Source organism: Pleurodeles waltl, chromosome 1_1 (assembly GCF_031143425.1).
Source record: "Pleurodeles waltl isolate 20211129_DDA chromosome 1_1, aPleWal1.hap1.20221129, whole genome shotgun sequence".
NCBI classification, from domain to species: domain Eukaryota; kingdom Metazoa; phylum Chordata; class Amphibia; order Caudata; family Salamandridae; genus Pleurodeles; species Pleurodeles waltl.
In genome coordinates, this window is record NC_090436.1 from 421,413,842 (window position 1) to 421,441,318 (window position 27,477).

The following is a 27,477-nucleotide window of genomic DNA, read 5'->3' on the forward strand; positions in this document are numbered from 1 at the left end:
TAGTTCCAAATTTTGGAAGAATTCCCCAAAATTGACAGATCTTGTTCTGGGAATATAAAACAAAAATTGCAGAAAGAAACTATGTGCAATTTTGATAGCTTTGGAAATTATTCATTTGCTGATGGACACCAAGTGAAGAGTTCTGAGTAAACGGGTAAAATATTTGGTCATTTCAGGATTGTTATGATCCTGGCCGTTACTTTCTGGGCATACTGGAGACACTGAACTAGCTTGTTGGGCAGATTCAGTTGAAATGCATTTCAATATTCTAGTTTGGTTTGGATGATGTCTAGTAAAACTTCAGTGTGATGCTCAGGTTTGAAAGTGAAGAATCTTTCTAAGACATTTCATCTGCCAGAAGCAGGAAGTTGCTACTTTGTAACTTAGAGTCATAACTGACAGCTGAGAGTCATTCAGATTACTAAAATTGTGCACCCCTTAAACAGGGGTATGAGGAGAACCCATGAAAACTGGACATTTGTGGGGAGACCAAAAAATTCGATGGAGTTCTTGGTTACCAAAATCTCTTTTTTGCTGGGATTTAGCTTTTAGAAAATTAAAGGCAATCCATTATTTAAGTGATTTGAAAAAGAAGGAAGAAAATCATTAAGCTTGGGGCAGGAAAGGGATTCTTTAGGCACCACCAATGTGAGACTCAGTTTTGTCATAAGCATAGATGTAAAATTGTACCTTAATTGAAAGAACAGTAAGGGCTAGCAGCAGCATGTATACATTGAATAATAACATTGACGTGACCAAGTCCTGAGAGACACACCATACTTTGGCCCTGATTTATACTTTCTTTGCGCCACTTTAGCGTCATGTTTTGACACAAAAGCGGCACAAACTTACAAAATACAATTGTATTTTATAAGTTTATGCCACTTTTGGGTCAAAATATGATGTTAATGCGGCGCAAAAAAAGTATAAATCAGGGCCTTTATGTTTTTTCCTGTTTTCTAATGATGAAGGAAGATGATCTGGGCATGACTAGCCAGAAATATTTCTAGCCATTTCAGAGCTAAATTGTCCAAGTCACTACCTTGGAGTTTTATGAGGAACAGTGCATGGTCAATAGTGACAAAAGCAGCTGACAGATCGAGAAGGACAAAGGAGGACGAGGGCCCCAACACCACTGGCACCAACTGGTCTATGCAGATCATCCAAAACAGAAAGTACCACTGATTCAATGCCATCTACAGCTCCTAAACCAGCTTGAAGAGAATAGAGACTGTTACCTGATTCTACAAAAACATAAAGTTGTTTGAAAACTAGTTTCTGTGGTTTTACGATTGCAGCTTTTAAATCGTCCAGTACACTAGACAGAAATAATTCTGTCCATTTAAGAGTTAAATCATCCAAGTCAATTTCTTGGAATCTTATGGGGAAGAGTGCATGGCCAATGATATCAAAATCGGCTGACAGATCGAGGAAGATGAAGGCTACAAAACCACTGCCATCAACTGGTTTGTGCAGATCGTGAAAAACTGAAAATGTCACTTACCCAGTGTACATCTGTTCGTGGCATTAGTCGCTGCAGATTCACATGTTGTGCACAGTCCGCCATCTGGTGTTGGGTCGGAGTGTTACAAGTTGTTTTTCTTCGAAGAAGTCTTTCGAGTCACGAGACCGAGGGACTCCTCCTCTTTGCTTCCATTGCGCATGGGCGTCGGCTCCATCTTAGATTGTTTTCCCCGCAGAGGGTGAGGTAGGAGTTGTGTGTGTTAGTAATAGTGCCCATGCAATGGAATGAATAAGTATGTACAAATTAAGGTTAAGTAATGTATATATATACAAATGTACAAATGTTGAAGATAAGTTCCAATGGCTACAGGCTCCCGGGGAGGCGGGTGGGCACATGTGAATCTGCAGCGACTAATGCCACGAACAGATGTACACTGGGTAAGTGACATTTTCAGTTCGATGGCATCTGTTGCTGCAGATACACATGTTGTGCATAGACTAGTAAGCAGTTATCTCCCCAAAAGCGGTGGCTCAGCCTGTAGGAGTGGAAGTAGTCTGAAACAAAGTTCTCAGTACTGCTTGACCTACTGTGGCTTGTTGTGCGGATAGCACGTCTACACAGTAGTGTTTAGTAAATGTGTGAGGCATGGACCATGTGGCTGCCTTACATATTTCGTGCATTGTAATATTTCCTAGGAAGGCCATGGTAGCGCCTTTTTTTCTGGTTGAGTGTGCCCTTGGTGTAATGGGCAGTTGTCTCTTTGCTTTAAGATAGCAGGTTTGGATGCACTTAACTATCCATCTGGCTATACCTTGTTTTGATATTGGGTTTCCTGTATGAGGTTTTTGAAATGCAATAAACAGTTGTTTTGTTTTCCTAACCTCCTTTGTTCTGTCGATGTAGTACATTAGTGCTCTTTTGACATCTAATGTATGTAGTGCCCTTTCAGCTACTGAGTCTGGCTGTGGGAAGAACACTGGTAGCTCTACCGTTTGATTTAAGTGGAACGGTGAAATAACCTTTGGTAGGACTTTAGGATTGGTTCTTAGTACTACCTTATTTTTGTGTATTTGGATAAAAGGTTCTTGTATTGTAAACGCCTGAATTTCACTTACTCTTCTTAGAGATGTGATGGCAATGAGAAATGCAACCTTCCAGGTTAAGAATTGTATTTCGCAAGAATGCATGGGTTCAAAAGGTGGTCCCATAAGTCTTGTCAAGACGATGTTAAGGTTCCATGAAGGAACAGGTGGTGTTCTTGGTGGTATTATTCTTCTTAGGCCTTCCATAAATGCTTTAATGACGGGTATCCTAAACAGTGAAGTTGAATGGGTAATCTGCAGGTATGCAGATATTGCTGCAAGGTGTATTTTAATGGAAGAGAAGGCTAGATTTGACTTTTGTAAGTGTAGTAAGTATCCCACTACATCTTTTGGGGATGCGTGTAATGGATGAACTTGATTATTATGGCAGTAGCAAACAAACCTTTTCCATTTGCTTGCATAGCAGTGTCTAGTGGATGGTCTTCTAGCTTGTTTTATGACTTCCATACATTCTTGAGTGAGGTTTAAATGTCCGAATTCTAGGATTTCAGGAGCCAGATTGCTAGATTGAGCGATGCTGGGTTTGGATGCCTGATCTGCTGTTTGTGTTGTGTTAACAGATCTGGCCTGTTGGGTAACTTGACGTGTGGTACTACTGACAGGTCTAGTAGTGTTGTGTACCAAGGTTGTCTTGCCCATGTTGGTGCTATTAATATGAGTTTGAGTTTGTTTTGACTCAATTTGTTTACTAGATATGGAAGGAGAGGGAGAGGGGGAAAAGCGTATGCAAATTTCCCTGACCAGTTCATCCATAGGGCATTGCCTTGAGACTGTCTGTGTGGGTACCTGGATGCGAAGTTTTGGCATTTTGCGTTCTCTTTTGTTGCAAATAGGTCTATTTGCGGTGTACCCCAAATTTTGAAGTAAGTGTTTAGGATTTGGGGGTGAATCTCCCATTCGTGGACCTGTTGGTGATCTCGAGAGAGATTGTCTGCTAGTTGATTTTGGATCCCTGGAATAAACTGTGCTATTAGGCGAATGTGGTTGTGAATTGCCCATTGCCATATCTTTTGTGCTAGGAGACATAGCTGTGTCGAGTGTGTTCCCCCTTGTTTGTTTAGGTAATACATTGTTGTCATGTTGTCTGTTTTGACAAGAACGTATTTGTGGGTTATGATGGGTTGAAATGCTTTTAGCGCCAGGAATACTGCTAGTAATTCGAGGTGATTTATATGCAGTTTTGTTTGATGTACGTCCCATTGTCCTTGGATGCTGTGGTGATCGAGGTGTGCTCCCCACCCTGTCATGGAAGCATCTGTTGTTATTACGTATTGTGGCACTGGGTCTTGGAACGGCCGCCCTTTGTTTAAATTTGTACTGTTCCACCATAGAAGCGAGATGTATGTTTGGCGGTCTATCAACACCAGATCTAGAAGGTGACCCTGTGCATGTGACCATTGTGATGATAGGCACTGTTGTAAGGGCCTCATGTGCAGTCTTGCGTTTGGGACAATGGATATGCATTAGGACATCATGCCTAGGAGTTTTAAAACCACTTTTGCCTGTATTTTTAGTGTTGGATACATGGCCTGTATGACCTTGTGAAAATTTTGAACCCTTTGTGGACTTGGAGTGGCTAATCCTTTTGTTGTGTTGATTACCGCTCCTAAGTAGTGCTGTATTTTGCACGGCACAATGTGTGATTTTGTGTAGTTGAGGGAGAACCCGAGTTTGTAGAGGGTTTGTATGACATACTCTGTGTGTTGTGAACACTTTGTTAGCGAGTTGGTCTTGATTAGCCAATCGTCTAGATACGGGAATACGTGTATTTGCTGCCTTCTGATGTGTGCGGCTACTACTGCTAGGCATTTGGTAAATACTCTTGGTGCGGTTGTTATACCGAACGGTAAGACTTTGAATTGATAGTGTATTCCCTTGAATACAAACCTTAGGTATTTCCTGTGCGAAGGATGTATCGGTATGTGGAAAATACGCGTCTTTGAGATCTAAGGTTGTCATGTAATCTTGTTGCTTTAGCAGTGGTAACACCTCCTGTAGCGTGACCATGTGAAAGTGGTCTGATTTGATGTAGGTGTTTAGTATTCTGAGATCCAAGATTGGCCTCAGTGTTTTGTCCTTTTTGGGTATTAGAAAGTACAGTGAATAGACTCCTGTGTTTATTTCTGTACATGGTAACAGTTCTATTGCTTCTTTTTGCAGTAGTGCTTGAACTTCTATTTCTAGGAGGTCTAAATGCTGTTTTGACATTTTTTGTGTTTTTGGTGGGATATTTGGAGGGATCTGTAGAAATTCCATGCAATAACCATGTTGGATAATTGCTAAGACCCAAGTGTCTGTTGTTATATCCACCCACGATTGATAAAACTGACTTAGTCTTCCCCCCACTGGTGTTATGTGGAGGGGTTGAGTGACTTGTAAGTCACTGTTTGGTTGTTGGGGTTTTGGGGCTTTGAAATTTTCCCCGGTTTCTCGGGAATTGTCCCCCTCTGTACTGGCCCCGAAAACCTCCCCTTTGGTACTGTCCCTGGTAGGTAGACGGTGTTGATTGTGAGGTGCTGGCTTGTGTGGCCTGACCCCGAAACCCCCCTCTGAAGGTTGTTTTACGGAAGGTGCCGAAAGTGCCTCTGCTTTGCGGGGAGTAGAGCGCGCCCATGGCCTTGGCTGTGTCAGTGTCCTTTTTTAGCTTCTCAATTGCCGTGTCAACCTCTGGTCCGAACAATTGTTGTTCGTTGAACGGCATATTGAGTACTGCTTGCTGTATTTCTGGTTTAAAGCCAGATGTGCGTAACCATGCGTGCCTTCTGATGGTTACTGCAGTGTTTATTGTTCTTGCAGCTGTGTACGCTGCATCCATAGAGGAGCGTATTTGGTTATTGGAGATGTTTTGTCCCTCCTCAACCACTTGTTTTGCCCGCTTTTGAAATTCTTTGGGTAGATGCTCGATGAGATGCTGCATCTCGTCCCAATGGGCTCTGTCATAACGCGCTAGGAGCGCCTGAGAGTTTGCGATGCGCCACTGGCTTGCAGCTTGTACAGCGACTCTTTTCCCAGCTGCGTCGAATTTTCGGCTTTCTTTATCCGGGGGTGGTGCATCGCCCGATGTGTGTGAATTGGCTCTTTTGTGAGCTGCTCCTACCACGACTGAGTCTGGTGGCAGTTGAGAGGTGATAAAAGCAGGGTCTGTGGGAGGTGCTTTATATTTTTTCTCTACCCTTGGAGTGATCGCTCTACTCTTGACAGGGTCTTTGAAGATTTGCTTCGCGTGCCTTAGCATTCCTGGAAGCATAGGCAGGCTTTGGTAGTTGCTATGGGTGGAGGAGAGGGTGTTAAAAAGGAAGTCATCCTCAACAGGTTCTGTGTGTAATGACACGTTGTGGAATTCTGCTGCCCTAGCTACCACCTGTGCATACGCTGTGCTGTCCTCGGGTGGTGAGGGCTTGGTAGGGTATGACTCTGGACTATTGTCTGATACTGGGGCGTCGTATAGGTCCCAAGCATCTTGGTCATCTTGGCTCATGGTGGTGTGAGCCGGTGAATGTGACGGAGTTTGTGCCGGTGATATCTGAGTTACAGGTGGAGGAGAGGGTGGCGGAGTTGCTTTCTTTGCCACCTTTGCTTGTGGTGTTAGTTGTTCAGTTTGGAACTCTAGTCTCCTTTTTCTCCTGATTGGTGGAAGAGTGCTAATCTTCCCTGTTCCACTCTGGATGAAGATCCTCTTTTGTGTATGGTCTACATCAGTAGTCTGTAACTCCTCTTCAAACCTGTGTTTACGCATTTGAGAGGACAATGATTGTTCCTCTGAATATGAGCTGGTAGTGGGTTCGGTTGCTGGTTGTTTTGGCACCAAAACTGTGTCTTTTTTTGTTTTCGGCTCCGAGGCGAATTTCTTCTTTTTCGGAGTCAAGCCTTCTCGGCGTCGATCATCCTCGGTGCCGCTGTCTCTGCGTCGAGCAGCGTCGGCTCCGCTGTCTCGGCGTCGATCTTTTTCGGCAACACTTTCTCGGTCCCGAGAATGTTGCGTGCCTGTGACTCGACCCGAGTCGGACGATCTGGGCACCAGTTCGGCCTTTTTCGGTGCCGATGGACGGTCACCTTTATGGGTTGAGCCATGGCCAGTTGGCAGTGGCGTCCCCTGGGCCTTGTCTGTTTTCTTGTGCTGTGTGCTTTTCGACGTCTTACTCACAGTTTCCTCGACGTCGAATTCCTCCGAGTCCGATTCATGGATGGAGAAGGCTTCCTCCTCTTCTCCTTGTTCCTCGAACTCTCGGTGTTCTGTCGGCGTGGACGCCATCTGTAATCTTCTGGCTCGACGGTCACGGAGCGTTTTTCGGGACCGGAACGCACGACAGGCCTCACAAGTTTCTTCTTTGTGCTCGGGTGACAGGCACAAGTTACAGACCAAATGTTGGTCTGTATATGGATATTTATTGTGGCATTTAGGACAGAATCGGAACGGGGTCCGTTCCATCGGTGTCGATGTTACACGCGGTCGGGCCGACCAGGCCCCGACGGGGGATCGAAATTACCCCGAAGGGCTACCGGAGCTCTTCACGATTCGGTGTCGATTCTAACTATCCCGAGCGAAACAATACCGACGTATTTTTCCGAAGTTTTGACTATCTTTCCGTCCCGAAACCCGGAGCGAAAAGGAACACGTTCGAACCCGAGGGCGGAAAAAAAACAATCTAAGATGGAGCCGACGCCCATGCGCAATGGAAGCAAAGAGGAGGAGTCCCTCGGTCTCGTGACTCGAAAGACTTCTTCGAAGAAAAACAACTTGTAACACTCCGACCCAACACCAGATGGCGGACTGTGCACAACATGTGTATCTGCAGCAACAGATGCCATCGAACATATAGTACCACTAACTCAATGCTATTTACAATTTTGAAAGCAGCTTGTAGAGAGCTTGTACAGAATAGAGACTGTTACTTGATTCTACAAAAGTGGAAAGTAGAGACTGTAACTTGATTCTACAAAAGTGGAAAGTTATTTGAAAACTAGTTTCTACATAATCTTCCCAAGACAGGATCTGCTGATAACACAGACTGTTTACCATTGCAGCTGTGAACTCATCCAGTGCACAGTCTTACTGTAATGAAAAGATTGAACAGAAAGGCACGGCTGTCAACCAACACAAGGATTAGCTGTTTAATGACTTTGACAAGGACGATGCCAGCTGGGCAACCTGAGGGTCTGGAGGAAATAACAAGGCTGATTAATTAAGTATGGATACATCGCTGTCAGATAGGTAATAAGGAAGGACTCCATGGTGTTCTCACCTTGTTCAATTCTGAAGTTTATTTGGTGTCCTATCATGTCGACATTAATCGAGAAGAAGTAAGAAAAACTGATTACAGAATTCCAGTGACAAAGCCATAGCCGGTTTTGAGATTGGGAAGGGGGTGAAAGATCAACTTTTATATGAAACAGGTCTCGCATTTTGTTGAGGGCATTGTATGCGCTAGTTTCATTTTGCCAATCACATCTGAAGTGTGTAGATGACGAGAGTGTTCAAATATATATTTTTCATTTCTGTGCAGTATTTGATCCTCCACTGCCCACTGTTTTTCAGCTCTGCTGGTTTCTAATTTGAAAATAGCTAGTTCTAGTGTAAACTAGGGGTTGTTTCTATGATAGAGTTTATCAACATATTTTACTGTCTTAGATGGAGAATGTCTATCCAATAGATTAGTAATGTTCTGGTTAAAGCTTTCTAGGCTAATGTTGCTGTCTACTGCCTTTTGAATTTCTACAGTGGAAGCAGAGTAGACGAAGGATTGGGCTCTTTGAGTAAAGTCTGTGACTTTGAGTGATTTCAAGAGTTGTGATGGATCTTCTCATAGATTTGAATTTCTATGCTTTAGGTATCTTTAAGCTAAAATGAAATGCTGGATGGTGAGTCCAAGGCAGGAAAATATTGTGGTTCATGGTGGGAGAAACAAAAATAGCATTAGAAATTGGCCTGATTGGTGGGTTATTTCCTGGAACAAGGATGAAGGTTTCAAGGTCTTTGCAAAAACAGGAGGAAAATGTTTTCTCTGTTTCAAACTTCATATTGAAGCCACTAACGATGGTGTGCTCATTTAAGTTGTTAACTGTTCAACCAATTTGACAAAATTGTGGACGGTGGCTTTTGAAGGTCTGTAGATAAGAAAATGTATTGCTAAAGGGCCAACCTTGCATTACCAAGGGAAAAACAGACTCTCCAGTGGCTTCTTTTTGCTTTACAAATGGTTTTACTAAGGATGACTACTCAACCACATGTTTTGTAAGTACAACTGCATTAAAAGTGGTGACAGAATCATGTATAGACCAGTAAAAGCATGCGTAGACCAGTAAGAATGAACTCGTCAAAAAGGAACATTATGATATAGGTTGTCATTTATTAAAGTGAGTTTAGAAATCTCTGAAATTTTATATCGAAGCAAGGATAAATTCAGAATGATTATATTGCATGAAAGATTTCCCTGACTCATTGCTAGAAAGTTGAGACGATTTACAAGCACCTGGGTGTTGAAGCTCATCAACAGTTGTTGTTCGCGCTAGGTCTGGAACTGGAAAGGCTGCGTGGCTAGCAGCTGGAGGCATTCAGGGACAACTGGTGCAGATAGGCTTGCCTCCCATATTTGTTCTACTGATGCACCTTCTGCGGGGAACCACACAGTGTCAACTCTAAATAGGTGAATAGGGCAGCACTTTTTAACATATTACCTGCCAATTGAGAAGGAGAAAGGTCCTTGCCTAAGGTGGTGAGAACAAAGTTTGAAGAAATACTTTGGGAGAAAGAGCCCTGACCAAACACCAAATATTGGTCAGGTTAGAGGGACAGTTCTAAGCCCTAAATGGCATAAAGATAGCCAACTAGATTATATTTAAAAAAAATCCAGAAGCAAGAGGCACAGCACAACAGCATTCTAAAGTTCAGTAACTGCTGAAAGTAGGAAGTGTGTAGCATCCACCTCTAAACGTGTAAAACAAAAATATACTACCTATATAGGAAAGTAAGTATTTTGATGTAGAGCATGCTCTCCATGACATCTAACAGTTTACTTACTTGTGGAAACAGTTGGGTGTCGAGGTTTAGTTTGATTTTTCTCTTTGCTCTTCTGCTAAGGAAAAATATAACATTACAAATAAATGGCAACTGCACTGGGAAACTGGAATATCTTACTGTCTGCAAGTTAAATATTCTACAACTAAAGGAAAAATAAAATGTATCAGAACATTTAGTAGAGCTACGTAGGAAGTCAATCTGTCTAACAACAGCATATTTCTTCAAATAAATATACAAAAGTATGATTTCAACTGGAAGCATGAACAGGATTTATTTCTCTAAACTATAATTTTGCTCATGTACATATCAAATAGAAGCATTCCATTAAAAATAGTTTATCAATATAAGACTTCACTCGACTAACTAAAACACATATAACAATAGGGTTACAGTTTATACAAATTTGAGCAATTATGTTTATACATTTTTTTAAATACATATTAGTTTATACTAGCCCTCACAATTGTACCTATGACTTCCATAAATTATACTATCCAGGGTATTTAGGGCTCAGACATATACTTCAAAAGGAAACCCCTGTATAAAAGTAAACAGCTGTAAGACCCAGAGCACAATAAATATTGTGAGCTTGGCACTTCATGATTATTAAATGTATCAACTGTTTTACATATAGAATAATAACAGAATCAAACATATGAGCAATCATAATATTGCACAGCAGTGTGTGACTGTGTGAGTGAAGGTTTGCACATTGACTATCAGGGCAGATGATCATTCAATTTTTCTGTTTAAATTATTGAATTGACTACACTCTAAAAATTGTTACGAATGTTTATGTTTTAATAATTTTATTTGAACTCAATAATATATTATCAGCAGTGTATGAGAAATGGTACATCACTAAAGGTATATTCTACAACATTTGCAAGTAAATGAGAAGGCTTTAGGGTCTATCAGATTTAAACAAATGACTAAATACTGGTGACAGCTGATGTAAAAGATGGGGAGGTGAGTAAATTAAATGGTCAGAGTGGTGAACTCTACAGATAAACATAAACCATTTTGAGGCTATCAAACCAAAGCCTAGACTCTCGGGCTCCTAACTCTTAATTTTTTGTATAGTAGTATACCGTCTATTGTTAATCTTTACCTTTGTACACAAAGGGGCAGAATCCTTGCAGTTCTTGTGCACATTTACATTACAATCTGAAAGGAATAATCAGAAAAATTACTTATCACTCACAGACCTTTAAAAGCAGCTCAAAATAACACTACAATCAATGGCTTCTAAGCATTTGGCCTCTGTTTATAATAGTAAGTACATTTTATTTTTTCGGCTTACAAATATAAGTCATACAAAATAAAAACACAGTAAAAATCTAGGACATTAATGCATTTAAAATCCACTTAGTTAATACATTAGAGTGTCACTACAAAATGTGATTACTACAGTGCTAAGTGCATGAATTCAGAACTTTGATTAGTCTGTCATAACACAGAATTCAAGCAATAAACAGCAAAAAGTTCAAAATAAATATTACATTTTTTTAAAAAATGAATATAGAAAATGTATAACAGTACAAACAGTACAAACTGTGGGTCTGATGTGTATTCAAGTAGGTCGCAAACACCAGGTGCAAACTGCACACAGATTTCTCTGATCTGCCTGTCATTGTGCAATGCAATCCATGTACTAAAAGGTTGCATTGCAGAATGTCCTTTAGCAGAAGGTCACAAAATGGCAGGACACTCTTTGCAACCCTCCTGAGATTGGCTGCAAGCATGGGTATGGTGGTCTGCCAACGATAACAGACCTCTATCTCAAAGTTCATATCACTACAATTTTTTTTTTTATTTAAAGCAGCTCCTGCTCTCTTAAAGGGAGAGGTTCTGTTTAAAAAATGTTTTTGATGTGGAAGACACTGGGGAGCATGTAAAGGTCCCCTAGATCAGTTTGTTCCCAGAGACATGCCTGACACCATTCCACGCAACTTGGGGGGCAGTATCTGATCAATCGTCAGCAAACACAATTGTAGGTACAATAAAGCAATACTAGTCACTGCAAATTGCAACTAAGAGGGACACCTTTTCCCCCTTACTAACTGTGATTCAGAATGAGCCATAGCGCCAATTTTGCATGTTGGAACGTTTTGTACATTAGACCCAATATTTGTTCCATCTAATGCCCCACTAACCTGCAAAACTGTGAAAATTGTGAGTGTTTCCACATGCCACGTTCATAATCACAGTTTACAGTGTGTTTTTGACAACCTTCTCCATTACTAAATTCATTCAGGAAACATTATTTCTGTCTGCAAATCCACAGCAATATTTGACTTGCCAACAAGCTAGTAAAGCACAGTACGGTACTTGAAAGGTTTGCAATGGTCCAAAAAAAATCGAACCCATTAGTCTTCTGTTCATGGGTGTGTGACATCGAAAAATATTATGAACTTATTCACATTGACAACACAGATACATGTCTGATTTCCATACTTATAACAAAGAGAAATTATCTTGTAAAGCAGTTGTTGCTACCTATGGGGCATCTCCATCCCAAGAAGCCCACTTATTTCACTGATATTGCCTGCTCAGAAAAGATGGTTAGTTACTTAGCAAAAGTAGTCTATTCTAGACAAGTTAGCAAATATTTGGAACAGAAACACATCATGAGTCAATCACAGTATACAAGGACTGTTCGAACTATAGTTTTGGGACATAAAATGAGCAATGATTTGTTTTCTTTCATGAAGAAATACTGTCAGAAGAAAGAGAATTATTTTAAGAAGCATGTAAGAGAACTACAGAATCTGTAATTTCACCAAACTTCTATTGAAAATAACCTGATTTTCTTAAGTATTTGAAAATTAAGTGAAAATGTTTTGAGGTGTTTAGGACTGTTGCATTTGGAATATTGCAGCACTGCAGTGTTTTACACCTGCAACCTGCCACTGTACATGGAAGGGGGTGCAATTAAACACCTGCTCCAAAATAAAGCTATCTTTTAAAATGTGATGCCAATGTCAAACTTTATCGCCAAGTCACTGATTACACAGATCAGAGTGCATTTAAAATGCAATTTTATAAATATGCAACAAAAATAATGTTGAATTTGAAAACTACATTCCAAGATAGACCCTTCCACAAATAATAATATCCAGTCATACCTTGATATGCTTTATACTGAATTAAAGTTACTTACGGGAGCACTGAAGTGACTCTTTCCCCAAAAGCGCCTTTTCGCACACCAAACAAGGAATAACACCTGAAAGTGTCCCAGCCACAAAGTGATGCCTGTTTGATTTTTCTTTATCTTTGGAGTCCTTATTTTTCGTCTTCATGAGCAATGTTTACAATATAAGGGAAAACAAAAGAAATTTAAAGAGAAGAAGCAGAGATTAGCAAACGGCATCTCTCTATCTCCAAACATATAACTCACAAAATTAAAAGACTTGCTTGCATATAGAGAACAAGACAACATACTGTATGTGCAGCACAAGAAGAAATGGTTACACTTGCATGCTATCTTTTATCCTTGTCGCCTGTAGGGATAAAAACATGTTTTGATGCATAGTGACAATGTGTCCAAAATAATCTACATCCATATCATGTAAAGTGATGACATCATCTGCTAAAGAAACTGAGGCTGAGATTTCTATTACCCAAATCTCTTTGTATTTTTCATGTAGTATTTCATATTGACACTTAGCCTGCTTCTCATCCTCATCTTTGAGAATAGAGGAACAGAGTCATTGCGGCCAAAAGATATATGCCCTGCATCACTCAATGCGATCAAGTTGAGAAGATGGATTTCATTCACTAAGATCACAATGTCACTCTCCTACAGTTATAAACGTATTAGACACAAGGGGCATTAGAGGACAACATACCTGCAGCCTGAAACATACACGGTTCTTCTAAAACTTATAATCCTTTCCCAACATCTTGCAAAACACACTTGGTGAATAGAATTCAGCCCCTAAATGCAACAGTTTGAGATGGGAGTCCTCCGATTGCTCTAGAAAGGTCTGAATTATTGAGGGCATGGGTTTTGTTCACGTTATAATCTGGACCTGTAGATGTCTAGCTTCTTTTTAGGTCTGCTGCAAGCATACAAGCAATTGGTGCTGAGTGGCCTTCTCAACATTATGTTTAAGAAAGTATATGCCCCAGTCTGCAGAAGTCTGTGTAACCCTGAGCCTGCCTTTTCCATTAAAGAGGGCCCAAAGTAAGGCACATATACATTAGCCAACAGTACAATGAAAGATTCTGGGGCTCCAAGGACTGAATTTGAATTTGAATTTAAAACCTCTGATAAGCACCACACTTTACCACCACACTGAACACTGCCCCTATCTGAGAGGTGGGATTCACTGCACCACCCACACTGGTCAGCACGGTGTAGCAGATAATTGTAATGGGAAGGAAAATGCTTCATGTATGGTTTGCTGCCACTAATACGCCAGGGGTGATGTTGCAGATAACACTGCATTATTGATGCTGGTGAATGCCTGAGAGAGACAGTCTTGCATTGTGGTTGAGAAAGTGCTAATTTGCCATAAGATTTAAAAGCCAGCTACATCACTGTTACAGTTACATCACGGGTCACTCATTCCTGAAAAATACATTGACAAAAGTGAGTAAAAGTATTACTTTTGTGGTCAGGTTTTTTAATACAAAGAAGATTCAATTATCTTAAACATAATGCATTATTATAAGAATTGATTATTATACTTAAATGACTAACATATTATAAAATGTACAAAGTAGTTATAATTGAAATTGCCCCTGAGCTATATGAATCAAAAGTACAAATCCAAAATGTAAAAACGAAAGTAGAAAAATAGGTATATATTTAGAAATTGTTTTATTCACCTTAGGAATAAATAGAAAACGTATAAACATATAAATTAATACAAACCTAAATAGCTGGAAAGGTTAGTTATATATTATTATAATGAAAACGTCTAAATTTAGGTCCAAACCCATAGCACTGAGTAAGAGAATATTGGATTAAATTACTACTTAACTAATAAATGTATATCGTTTATTGTAGAACTGTTTAGGTTATTAATGTAAAACATTTCTCACATAGGTAAATACAAGTTAGAATGAGATAAGAAGTTTCATTTAATTATAAGTGTGTAAAATAGAGAAAAATGTGAGGGTTATATTTCTAAATAGAATAAAATATAAATTAACTATATATGTATAAAATGGTAGATAAACAATAGATTATTAATGAAAATATATAAAATGTTAGGGTTATATCACGCACAATCATTTTAAAATCAATTAAAAACAAACAAGAGACAGGGTTCCAACTACATTTTTTTTTAAAGATTAACAAAATACACAGTCACTATCAAACATAGGTTAGAGACAATGTGATGGCAGTCAATAAAGTAGTAAATGACATATGAAACTTAGTTGGATGAAGTAGTGGTAATGTAATAGAAGTGTGATGTAATGATGGGCAATATTGTAACATCAATAAATACAGTCTTGCAGCACAATAGATTTTAAGTTTTGTGATGACTGGCACTGTGGTAGAAGTAGGAACTAAATCCGACCAAATATAATTGAGAACTTTACATCTGTGTATGCTTTCCGTGATTCAGTGGTTGGATATTGCTTGGCAGTTGGAAAATAGCTTGCAGTGTTAAAAGGGCATCCCTAACCAACAGCTGGTCAATGCAGAGGTGTTGCAACTGATGGGCACATTTCTCAAACTGATGGGCATATTTCTCGGTCTATTAGTTACTGATGAAATAGATTGCTACTAATATCAGTTTATGGTTGAATCTGAAGACATGCAATACCTCTTCCCAGAACGAAAAGGACATTTATTTGACAAATTCACTTTATGGCTTGAGGAAAATCAGAGTTCTAGAACCATTTTATTTCAAGGTAAATCAGGAGCAGATTATGGGGGTCATTATGACTTCGGTGGATGGAAAAATATCACCCACAGAAGTCCCAACGGGTAGGTTCCCACCAATGCTGCTGCCTCCCCGACGGCCCCATTACGAGTTTCCTGCTGGCCCAGCGTGAAACAGCCTACAGCATTGATGCCAGCTCATAATAGAGCCGGCGGCAATGTGTGGTGCACAGGGTGCACCAGCACCCATTGCAATGTTCATTGTCTGCTCTGCAAAGCAGACAGTGAACTTTGAGACGGGCCCCCCTGGGGCCCCCTGTACCTCGTCTCCGCCAGCAGTTTCATGGCAGTTCTACTGCCATGAAACTGCTGGCGGAGAAGGGAGTCGTAATTCCCAGGGCAGTGCTGTTCTGGCAGATCAGGACTGCCACACCGACCTGTGGAGGAAATGTGGCAGTGCTGGAGGTCCAACCGCGGCGCTACCCCTGTGGTCGTAATGTGGTGGTCCATGAGGGCCTATGTGTTCAGTCTGGTAAAGCAAATCAGTTTAATGTGAAATACAATCAATCCAAGAAGCCTCAGTCTTCTTCCAGCAGGACTGTGTTCCTTGCCCTGAATATGTCACGAACTTAGGCTTCTGCTCATACTTGGTAGTTGTTTGCTTTGATAGTTCCTTCCTGTACTGAAAATCCTAGTGACAACAACAGATTCAGAATCCTCTTAAAGTGACTGCCTAGCATACAGAAAACATACAATTCTCTTTACCAAGTCTTGCCTCTAACAATCACAAACAATAGGCATTCTAAAATGTTGTGTTGTTTTATTATATCTGCTTGCGTTTTAAGATCTTTTGCAGCATCATTCACCTGATGCCCCCTTTAAGTGTCATGAAGGTCTCTCTTTTTACAAATAAGCTTTCAGAAGTTAGTATTCTGGGGGTGGAGAGTTAGAACATATACATCTTCTAGGAAAATAGAAAATAGAATATTTTTAGATCGAGGGCACATTAGAATTTTTTTGTGCCCAAAATTCTACCTATTCAGAAATACTTTTTGATACTTCAATGCCACGACAGGTCATAAAGAGCAAAACCATGGTCTTTCCTATATGCAATCGCAACTGTTGGGCTGCTGCTTCCCCTTTGATGAACACCAAGACTTTTTACATTTTACATTTCATTAGTATTTCATCTAAGACTGTTGATGTGCTCACTTTTGTCATAACCCAATGCCTTTTGCTATAACTAGGGAAAGTGTGAACTGTAAGTAAGGATTTTGTCAGCCAATAAAACAACTTTGAACAAGCTGCAAAGTTATATGCTCATTTCTGGCTGATACGGTGTGTCACTTTTTTGTCAATCGACCCCTGGCTGTTTTAAATGTGTCACTGAGTTTCTTAATTTTTTCCTTCCCCCACATCAGTTGGTCACTGGAGGCCAGATACAGATCAGCTGATGAAAACAAAAAAAGTAAATGGTTGTAGTCAGTTGCTATCTTGAAATTAATCCCTCCATCTGGTTCTTGAGAAACCAACATTTTTCAACTCACATGGTTGTCTAAGAGCCCTGTATCCCTCATTGCCTTCTGATAATGCCTTCCCTTTCATGGAGGTTGTTTACCTTAGCAGATTTTCTGTGCCAGCCCAAGATCATGAAACACAACATTGCTAGTGACCAGTTCCAGCTTGTCCAGTTATTGAAATTAAAATACTCTACCTCCTTTAGACACCGTAGTTCTGAAAGTGAAGTCAGTGTTATATTATGCATATTTATAGATCTCACTATCACCCGGGAGAGTATCCTGGTGCTGAGCAGTTGTGAGTCGAACCACACTTAGGGCATAGTGGGACAACTCAAAAGTCCAGGTCTTCAGATTCTTGTGGTATTGAAGAAGTGAGGAGAAGACTTTTATGTGAAGCAGCAGCTCATTCAATGCTTTAGGAGTAATGCAAGAGGAGCTCAACCAGCAGATCTGATTGTCTTTATTTGTGGGATCTGTGCAAGTAGGAGTCAGGATGAACGGAGGTGTCTGGAAGGTTTGTGAAAGCAGATGTGATTGTTGAGGTATGCTGGGCTAGTGTTACGTAGTGCCTTGAAGGTGTCGCTGAGGAGTTTGAATTTTGCTTGATTGTGAATGGGGAGCCAGTGGAACTCCATCAGGTGTGGTTTGATCGAAGGGTGGGATGTTGAAGGCGATTCTGGCTGCAGAGTTGTGAATGGTCTACAGACTTCTGGTGAGCTTTTTGTTAATCCCAGCATAGGGGCTGTTCCCATAGTCCATCTTGCTTGTGACCAGGGTGAGCATGATAGCTTTCTGGTAGCGATTTGGAAATCATTCGAAATCTTTCACAGCATCTTCAGGATATGGAGGCATGGAGCAGTTACAGCATTGACTTAGGCAGTCATGTCGAGTTTGATGTCAATGATGATCCTGAGGTTCTTGGCATGGGTGGTGGGAGTGCCTCTTGGTCCTAGAAGTTCCACTGTCACATGCTCTTCCCAAAGATCACAATTTCAGTCTTGTCAGTGTTCAGCTTTAGACAGTTGGTCTTCATTCAGGTTGGCAATAATGAAGATCTGAATGTAGTGACCTTGTCTGATACTTATACTGAAGCTCACTGGCATCTGGCACCTGAAGAAGTCTTTGGGGCTTTGTAAGAATATACACTCCAATGAATTTGCACTTTATTTTTGCTGCTCCAATAAAAGATATACAACTGTATTGTCTTGTAATTATCTACTAGAGATGGTGCATTAGAGTCTTGTTTTGGGATGAATCAATCACTAGAAGATCCTATGAGGATCAAAATTAGGCATCAGATTTTATAATATTGGCCACTGTTAATTCACTCATAATTTATCGTTCTGTGTGCAGTGTGTGTTCTCTACGTCATACATTGTTGTTTTTAATAATTGTCACCTTACCTTGCTTTTATTGCGCGTGCTGCTCATTCTGTTCTTCAGAAAGCTCAGAGTTCGGCTCATTGTGTATTTTTCAGATTCTGCTTTGGCGGGCGCCATATATTTGTCCCATTCTTCCTCCTCAATCCTGAAAGACAAACATAGTTACCACTCCACACCACATACTTCAATTACACAAAACATGTCCAGATATGTATTTTACAAATCTGACACTACAGGCGCTGCTATCGTGAAGGCATTAGTGATAGACACGTCTACAATAGTCAAGCACTTGAAAACACTAAGAAATACAAAGATTTTCAGTGCTCAGTGTGTGTGTGAGTGTGTGTATATCCTACATTTTTACCTCACCCAGTGGTAGTTGCCACTTGGTAGTTATAGTTAGGCCAGCTGTCCCATAGGAAAAGCTATTTTTGTGTTGCTAATAACTTTGGCCCTGTTTGACGAATCTCCACTAAACTTCCTAAAAAGGTGCTACTTTTTGCCTAGTTTATGCATGTAAAGTTTGGGGATCAAGAAAAAAGGGGGGTCCCAAAGCACAAAATCCCCAGCATTTTCCATAGACTTCTTTGAAGAAGCGCTACCGCAAAAACGATTGAACAGATTTACTTCAAATTTTGCAGGAAGCTAGATCTTGGCCCACAGATTGTGATTTTGTCAATTTGTTGCAAAACCATGAAGTAGTGATGGAGAAATTAAGGTTTAAAAACATTTGTATCTCTGGACAGTTGGGTTTGAGGGACTCTTGCGAGAGTCTCTCAAACCCATTTTGTGAAACACAGAGGACTCTGATTGGCCCAGGGAGCTTTTTTCCCCCTTGGGCCATCTCGCTCTTGCAGGGGTCAGACTCCTAAGGGAGAGAGCGCTCTGATTGCCTGCCAGCAACATGGGAAAAATGTTACTGGAAGCCATTACAGGACTCAGGGACTTAGGCCCTCATTCTGACCTTGGCGGGCGGCGGAGGCCGCCCGCCAAAGTCCCGCCGTCAGATTACCGTTCCGCGGTCGAAAGACCGCGGCGGTAATTCTGACTTTCCCGCTGGGCTGGCGGGCGGTCGCCTTCAGACCGCCCGCCAGCCCAGCGGGAAAGAGGCTTCCACGATGAAGCCGGCTCGGAATCGAGCCGGCGGAGTGGAAGCTGTGCGACGGGTGCAGTTGCACCCGTCGCGTATTTCACTGTCTGCGCAGCAGACAGTGAAATACATGTAGGGGCCCTCTTACGGGGGCCCCTGCAATGCCCATGCCAGTGGCATGGGCACTGCAGGGGCCCCCAGGGGCCCCGCAACCCCCCCTACCGCCATCCGGATCCCGGCGGTCGGACCGCCGGGATCTGGATGGCGGTAGGGGGGGTCGGAATCCCCGCGGCGGTGCAGCAAGCTGCGCCGCCGTGGAGGATTCAATGGGGCGGCGGTACACTGGCGGGAGCCCGCCAGTGGTGCCGGTCCGACCGCGGCTTTACCGCCGCGGTCGGAATCCCCATTGGAGCACCGCCGGCCTGTCGGCGGTGCTCCCGCGGTCCTCCGCCCTTCCTTAAGTTATAAAATACATAATATAAGGTGACAGGGTAGGGATGCCCCGTCCCCCTAGGCCCTATGGGAGGGACCCAGAGGGACCCCCCAGGGTCAAATTGGAAAAACAGCAATGTTTGCAGTGATCCCGAAGGACTCCGGCGGGATCAAAAATGGTGGCCCACCATAAAATTAAGGGGAGGGGTCACTCATCCCACCTAATTGGGCCATTGTGAGTCCCCAGGAATCCCATCTCCCAGGGCCAAATGTATTTAATAAGGAGAGGGGGCCATGAAGCCCTCCTCCCCAAGCCTTTAAAAGACCCTGGGGACTGCATTCCTCTGGGCCATCACTTTTACAAGAGCTTTCTGTGGCCCTGGGAACCTCATCCTCTGGGGGCGGGTCACATGCTGTGTCAGTGTGCCATGGGCGGAACAGGCACTTGCACCCCCTTCTTGCCACTCTGGAACACTTTAGCCAGGGGCGTAGCTTCGGGGCAGTGTTTAGGGTGTTACACCCCACCCAGTAAAATATATTTAATGATAAATAGTTGGGTACATGTGCTTTCAGTCGGGTATAGTGAGGTGTTTGTCGGATTTCATCAGAGATAATTACATAAATACAGACAAAAACGCACACACACTCTCCCTCTCTCTGTTTTGAAAGTCTTAAAAAATGTGGGTTATTTTTACATAAGCTTGTGTTTTCTCTTACTTAGTAACCTTACCAATCTGCATTCTTCTTCCTTTCCACCTCCCCTCTCTTGCACCTTAACGTTAAATGCCAGCGTATTGTTGCAATCTGAAGTTCGCCTCCCCCAATATCACTGACCAAGTTACGGCCCTGGCTTTGGCATCATAGAAGTATCCACAGATGCTAGTGCCGCTCATTCTACAAGGATTGTGCTGGCACACATTTTACAATGGCATGATCACAATTGGGCATTATCTCATTAGTGCAACTTGGAACAAACCAAAACAGCCACCCAATACAAAAGTCAGGCCCAGGAGCAGACATCTTTATTTAAATATGTGTTTGCAGTTAGAGGATGGAATCACTTCTCAGAACCATTGCGGAGATTTTATTATTATTCTGCCAGATTCGTACTCCTATACCAATGCATAAACATTTCAGTGCCAACAACGACATATACTAATGTGCAGAGGGTGGGTGCCATTACAATTATTCCATCCATGGTGACTCTCGGATTCTGCAATACACACATTCATAATGAACTCTCCTAGCTCACTCGAAGCCGGTGGTTGCATTCACAAGTTCACTTGGAAGATTGTAAGACACATCTAACGCTACATACAAAAAGGCAAAAGCCCTATGTGCCACAAAAATTACTGAGCTTCTAATCCAACCATTTATATCTACTTTTTGAGCCTGTTGGGACAGAGACTGAATTTATAAACATTGTGGTGCGTTGAGCACCATAATCTCCATATTATTCCCGTTATCAAAGAAAAACGAGCAATATGTGCTACTTTTTTACACCCAGTAAATTCGAAACCTAGCAGTGTTGGAAATTATCACGTGATATAAAGAAAGCACCGTCTTAAAGGCAACCCATCCTGAGAGCCCTAGTAGAAGACCCAAAATTATAACCTACCCAAACATTTAGGCTGGTAACAGCAGGCCCAGAATCCTGTTGTTGTGCTGTCATGCCATTTATCCAAAAGATCATGGTCTGTAAATATGGCACCCATCCCTACCACAAGGGTAACCAGCCGTTAAAAAGCACAAGTGGCACTGCACTACTGAAAATATCACACACCGCCAACTCAGTACCACAATCATGTTGCAGGGTGAACTCTTATAAACAGAATCACATGATGCATATCATATGTTTGGACATCATCTGCATGAGAAAAAATGCTGCAGATGTTTTTCCTTGTAGCATGGGGGAGTAGCAACAACTTCTGTAAACCACATGCCTATGAAACTAAATAGTTTAGAAAATGGTGCAATTATTTTCTCGGGGAGGATCAGCAAATAATCAAGATGGAACAGTGGGATGGTGCAAACCATATCAAAACTGTACTAACATTTACTTACATTTAAGTGTCTATCTTGTACCACATACTGTCTTCTACAGCAGTTTCAAGTTAATGCCTAAACCAAGGAATGCCATAATAATGTTCTACACTGCAAGTAGGACATCAGGGCCAGTTTGAATTCCTGTGTCCAGTACACATGTTCTAGCCTTGTGATTTCTGTATCTTCAACCTTCAAACTTTAATCTCTGTCTACTGCAATAACAGCAGGAGCAGAATATAAGGACTTCAGATCAAGTTTAATTCTTTAAGGGCCAAATTACAAGTTTGGTGGTCTGAGGACCGCCAAACCCGTGGTGGCAGTCAGACCACTGCACTCCTGGCAGTCGGACCGTCAGATTACGACCCTGGCAGCCAGACCACCAGGGGACCGCTGCCACCACCAGGATCATGGATCCCGGTGGAGTGGCAGTGGTCAGAATCGTGGTCAGCCACTGCGGCGCTGAGTTCAGCGCCGCCGTACTGATCGCGAGTCCTCTTTCTGTCCTGAAAGGCCTGGCAGAAATCCAGTGCTGAGGGATACAAGGGGGGTCTGCCATTCCCCTTGGAATGCGCACTGTTTGCAATACAGACAGTGTACATTCCGAGGGTGCTGTTGTGATACCGCATTGGCCTTGGGTCCCTTCAGAGAGCTGAGCCAATGCCGTAGCACTGTTCCACCGGTCAGACTGGCAAAAACACCATAATATGATCTTTCCGCCAGTCAGTCCGGTGGAAACATCGTAATACGACTAGGGGGGAGGCTGTCGGTATGACAGCATCCTCCTCCCCGCGGCTTTGGCGGTCGGATCTGTCCAACCGTCAAACTCGTAATGAGGCCCTAAGTATGCTAATTCCGCCTGCTGCACAACTGGTGGCCATTGAAGCAGTATTTAATACTGGTCATGAAGATAAACAATTTGATACAAAAACAATTGGTAGAGATTACTTATGCGCAGGTTCCAGAATGTGTAAGATCTCGTGTTGGACACAGATATGCTGGTAAGTCTCACAGTTAAGAGGACGCTGAGCACTCAGGTCATGCCCTGGAGTACCAGACATTCTTCCAAAAGCCAGTACAGATGGATGTCTGCCATTTTCACTACAACACTAAACTGCTAATCAGAGAGTAAACTGCTATTAAATACCACAGACAAATTATGAAATTGATCAGCTGCCTCTGGGGCAAAGATATATCACAGAAATTAGGTATAAGCTAATGTTAGAAATGCAGACATACAGAATTTTGGTACAGATAAGGACTGCTAGATCTATCCATTCCATCCATGCCCTCTACAGGACTTACATGATCAATAATATTACTCTTGTTTAGTAAGGACCATTAAACTGGTTTCTTCCCGAGCCTTCATGAATGTGCCTGCTGTTTTTCTTCCACTTCCATACTCACTACAGTTTCCTTTGCCTTGCACAAGAAATTTCCCTTGAATTCAACAAGACTTTGGAATAATCTTTGATCTGCAATCGCAGTCCCTCCCCAGCTTCACAACGTTCAAGAGGAACATGAAAAATGGCCTATTATTAGAATACTCTTGGTACTTAAAGAATATGAACTCCCTTTTAATCATCGTTTTCCCGTTTATGTTGTGCAGTTCCAATGTTTCCTTCTCCCCTTTCATCTCCCTTTACCTGATCTCATCTCTACTATCCCAATCCCTTTTCCCCTTGGTCAAGGTCCCCTATCATGTGAGCGCTTCCAGAGCTCTTGCAGTGCAGGATCCATAAAAGTCAAATTAACAATACTAAATAGTCTGGTTATATTTTGTAATATTAATTCTGTCACATCCACTTTCATTGTTTTCTAATATAAAACCCTTGAAATATGGAATTCTGAGTTAGTAAATGATAAACATTACACAAAACCTATCATACCATAACTATTGCAACAGTCACAATTGCCACAAATCTAAGTAATTGTAGTACAATAATATATAGGTTAGTAGCAGAAACATCTTTGTTTGATTCACGTCAATACCTTTGCTGTTTTATCTGCTCTGGGAGACTGTAGGCCCTTTGTTCTGAAACACATAAAAACAAAGGAAAATCACAAACTGTATGTACGTTTGTGTACGGTATGAATATGTTAAAGCACACAGCCACCACCACAATTTATGATTAACTTTTATTATGATTGGTACAATGCCACTTCACAAAATTGATCAGATTCAAAAGACACAACATAAATATGATTGAACACCATTGCACACAAATTTCTCCACTGCCACATTGGAAAATGGAAACAAACAAATGGCCCTGTGCTTTCTGAGTAATCATTTGAAAGGTTTGCTTTAAAATGTGTTCTGAGTTTTATGGTTAAAAATGTGAGATTCAGAGATTTAGTATTGGATATGCAGTTGCAAGGAGCCTGATTCACAAAAAGAAGAGTAAATATATGAAATGGGATATACGTCTACATTTCTTATAGATGTACTAGGAAAACCAAAGGTAAATAGTGACATTAGAAAAAATAGGCATTAGAAATCACTTATGTATTTACATCTATTTTCCATAGAGAAAATATTTTCCCTGAAGTCAAGCCCTTTGCCTATACGGGAACAAATATGTTATCATTCTCCTGCATTTACTGGCATTAGGAGAACATACTCAAAATGGGTTTGAAAAGCCACGAAGAACAGAATGGAAGAATGCCAGTGAGGGAAATAATACTAAGCAATTCCTGGCATATTTTTTCAGCACTGATTTCAAATTGTGCGAAATAGGAAAAACCATGTTTGACAATTTCACTACATGGCCTCCCATTCTTACAGATTGACTTTTCTCCTTTTACTGTTACATCCCAAGTCACCCAGGCATTTCCACTGAGAGCTCTTGGTAATTTGAAGCCAATGTATGTCATACTTTGCTGTTTACTGTGATTTATTGATGTGGATACCAAACCTTGCATTCTCTGACTGAACTAAAATGCAAACAGGTGTACTTTCTGGATGCTGCATGAAGAGTACATCAGTACATCACCACCACTGCCCAAAGATCAACAAAGAAAATCTCATGCAAGGTTGTTTTGTGGCCTTGGTTACCATTCCAGTACTTACTGCTGGGATGCAGCAGAGACATAGATTTAGACAGCGAAAGAGCCTGCAGTAGGGACCGGCCACTGTGGAAAACACCATCTACAGAGCAGGAATAAACCCTTTAGAGATACACATAGATTCTAAGACGTTCTCGACCTTTGCTGATGTCATCCTATTTGACTGATAAAGTCTTACATTCATAGTGTTTAAATCAAATAAAAGGATTGCAGTTCCAGAAAATGACCAGCAAATCGTTGCAAATCATCCTGTGTTTAGGTATGAGCACATTTAAGTAATGGGTTTTATTGACATAGTAGCTTTAGCTAATAAAATTCCGCATTTAAAACTTACAATGCATCTCACACTCCTTAAACATCAATCCCGATTCACAGGTGATCCACAAATATTTTTCTCAGCACTTACCTGGCTTAAAAGTCAATTTTAGTGCAACATCTTTTTCATCTCTTCTGCTCAAAACAGCATGTAGAAAAGTTTGATTTAAAAACATTTTATAACTCTTCTGTTTTTTTGATACTTAACTAAACCACCATTATTCCTCAGTTACAAGCATCTGAAAACCTCAAAGTTAAGCACAGTTACTTCGTGGAATTCCCTCCATAGGACTGACATTCGCTCTTTTTATTTATTCTAGTGTAGCAATCTTTCATTTGCTTCGTGATCTGGCAGCCACTTGTCTCCTAATTTGTTTATTGAATACTCTAAGCCACTACCGTCGTTTTTCACTTTCACTAATGAAACTGAATGTTTCATTGTCTGAAACTAGTTTCCAGCTCGTGTATATAACCACTCCCGGTTTTGTAGCCATTTAACTTAGTTTTATAAACTTCTATCTATCCAGTTATGGATCCTTCTTTCCCCTGATTTTACCCCCAGATTTTAATTGTGTATACACTTGCCCGCTTAACCAGCCCTTTCTCCTGCTTTCTATACACTTTCCTGGTTTAGGGCCAGTCTAGCATGTAATCTAGATTAAAAATCCAAGTAGCCTGAAGACATGCAAAGCAATATGTTGCAAACCTAAGATATCTTAATGGAAATGCGAAAATCACACTATAATAACAATAATCACGATAACAACAAAATAATGGAAACAATCATAATAGTAAAAAATAATAGTAATAATAATACTAATAAGAACAATTATAATAACAGATATTATAAAATTATTATTTTATCATTACCTATAGTATTTGTATGTCATGTATTTATATTAATAACGATACCAATTCATAATATTAGTAGTAGTAATAGTAATAGTGATGTATTATCAACATTGCTAAATAAAATTAGTAATAATAAAAAAAAAATAAGAAGAAGGAAAAGGAGAAGGAGAAGAAGTGTTATCATAATTATCTTTGTTATTAGACATATCTTTAATATTGAAAATAATGATCGTAAACATAATGATAATAATCATAACTATTATTACAATTATCTTCATCAATATTAGTAGCACTATTAGTAGCAATGAAAGAATACTATTAATACTAGGACTACCAGTACCACTTCTAATGGTAACAATAATAACTATTATTGTCATTATTAGTAGCAGTAGCTGTGGTAGCATAATTATTATTGTTGTCGTTGTTGTGCCATCAACAGTGAACGAAGATTCTGAAAAGAGAGCAAAGCAGCGTTCAAAAATGAAATGAAGATAATACACATATCCCACATCTTGAGTAAGCAGCTGTTGACATGCGGGAAAAAGAAACTTGCATAACTACCAATGACCAGCTTCCACTGAGTAGCGACAGAGCTCTGGTCAAGGGGGAGCAGAGGTACCGTAGAGCACGGGGAGTGTCGCTAGTACAGTGGCTGGCACTAGAAGACGGGGCCTGATTCCCAATGCCACCTGCACGTGTGAGTCTCACACAAACAACTCACTTATTTTACAAATCAGAGTTTGGAATTCACAAATTTCCAGTTATTCTAGCAGTCACCAATGAATAACCACTATCCCTTCATATGGTAGTATTATTCATGCGTTAACTGTATTCCAGTGGTGTCGGGTGGGTGCTCTGAGCCAGCGATTTCCTGCTAGGTTTGGAGGCACATGGGCTTGCACTAGTGTTTTTATGGCCCATGTTTCTGGAAGTGGTCAGAGATGTACACCTGTCACAGGTGTGAGCACCTACCTTGGTGTGGTGGGAACAGGAAGGGAACGCCCCTGAAAGAGGTTGGGGTCCAGAGGAGGGGGGTTTATCCGAGGAGAAAAGGCTATTTCCACATGTGCAAATTTCTAGTGTGTACAATACCTCAAGCAAAAACTTGTATGCGTAGTTGGAGATAAAAATTCTCAAACGGTTTGGCAGGAGTACTACTGCAAAAACTTAAATAATCACAGGCTTCCTTAGGTACTCTTTGAAATTCCCAAATTTCAAAACTTTGCACCCATGCGAGGAAATTAACGTGTGTGCCGATTTCTGGAACCTTCCTGATTGGTGTCTGCTGGATTTATTTTCATTGAATGCATGTTTCATACATAACTTCATGTTGATGGCATTGGTAACAC

The 27,477-nt window shown here is 41.1% G+C and overlaps 1 protein-coding gene across 6 annotated transcripts in view; it reads right to left on the reverse strand.

Moving 5' to 3' along the window:
• ARHGEF28 (Rho guanine nucleotide exchange factor 28) overlaps positions 1-27,477 on the reverse strand; it is an 892,610-nt gene that overhangs the window by 118,151 nt on the left and 746,982 nt on the right. For 3 of the 6 annotated variants that reach the window (XM_069223966.1, XM_069223989.1, XM_069223950.1), the window contains exons 14-19: positions 24,966-25,043; positions 23,888-23,930; positions 18,352-18,475; positions 12,750-12,882; positions 10,698-10,753; positions 9,587-9,641 (exon numbers count right to left, since the gene is read on the reverse strand). In XM_069223966.1, coding sequence (XP_069080067.1) covers positions 9,587-9,641; positions 10,698-10,753; positions 12,750-12,882; positions 18,352-18,475; positions 23,888-23,930; positions 24,966-25,043 — 489 coding nt within the window. The remainder of the gene's footprint in view (positions 1-9,586; positions 9,642-10,697; positions 10,754-12,749; positions 12,883-18,351; positions 18,476-23,887; positions 23,931-24,965; positions 25,044-27,477) is intronic. The other 3 variants (XM_069223958.1, XM_069223983.1, XM_069223974.1) reach the window with 3 other exon arrangements.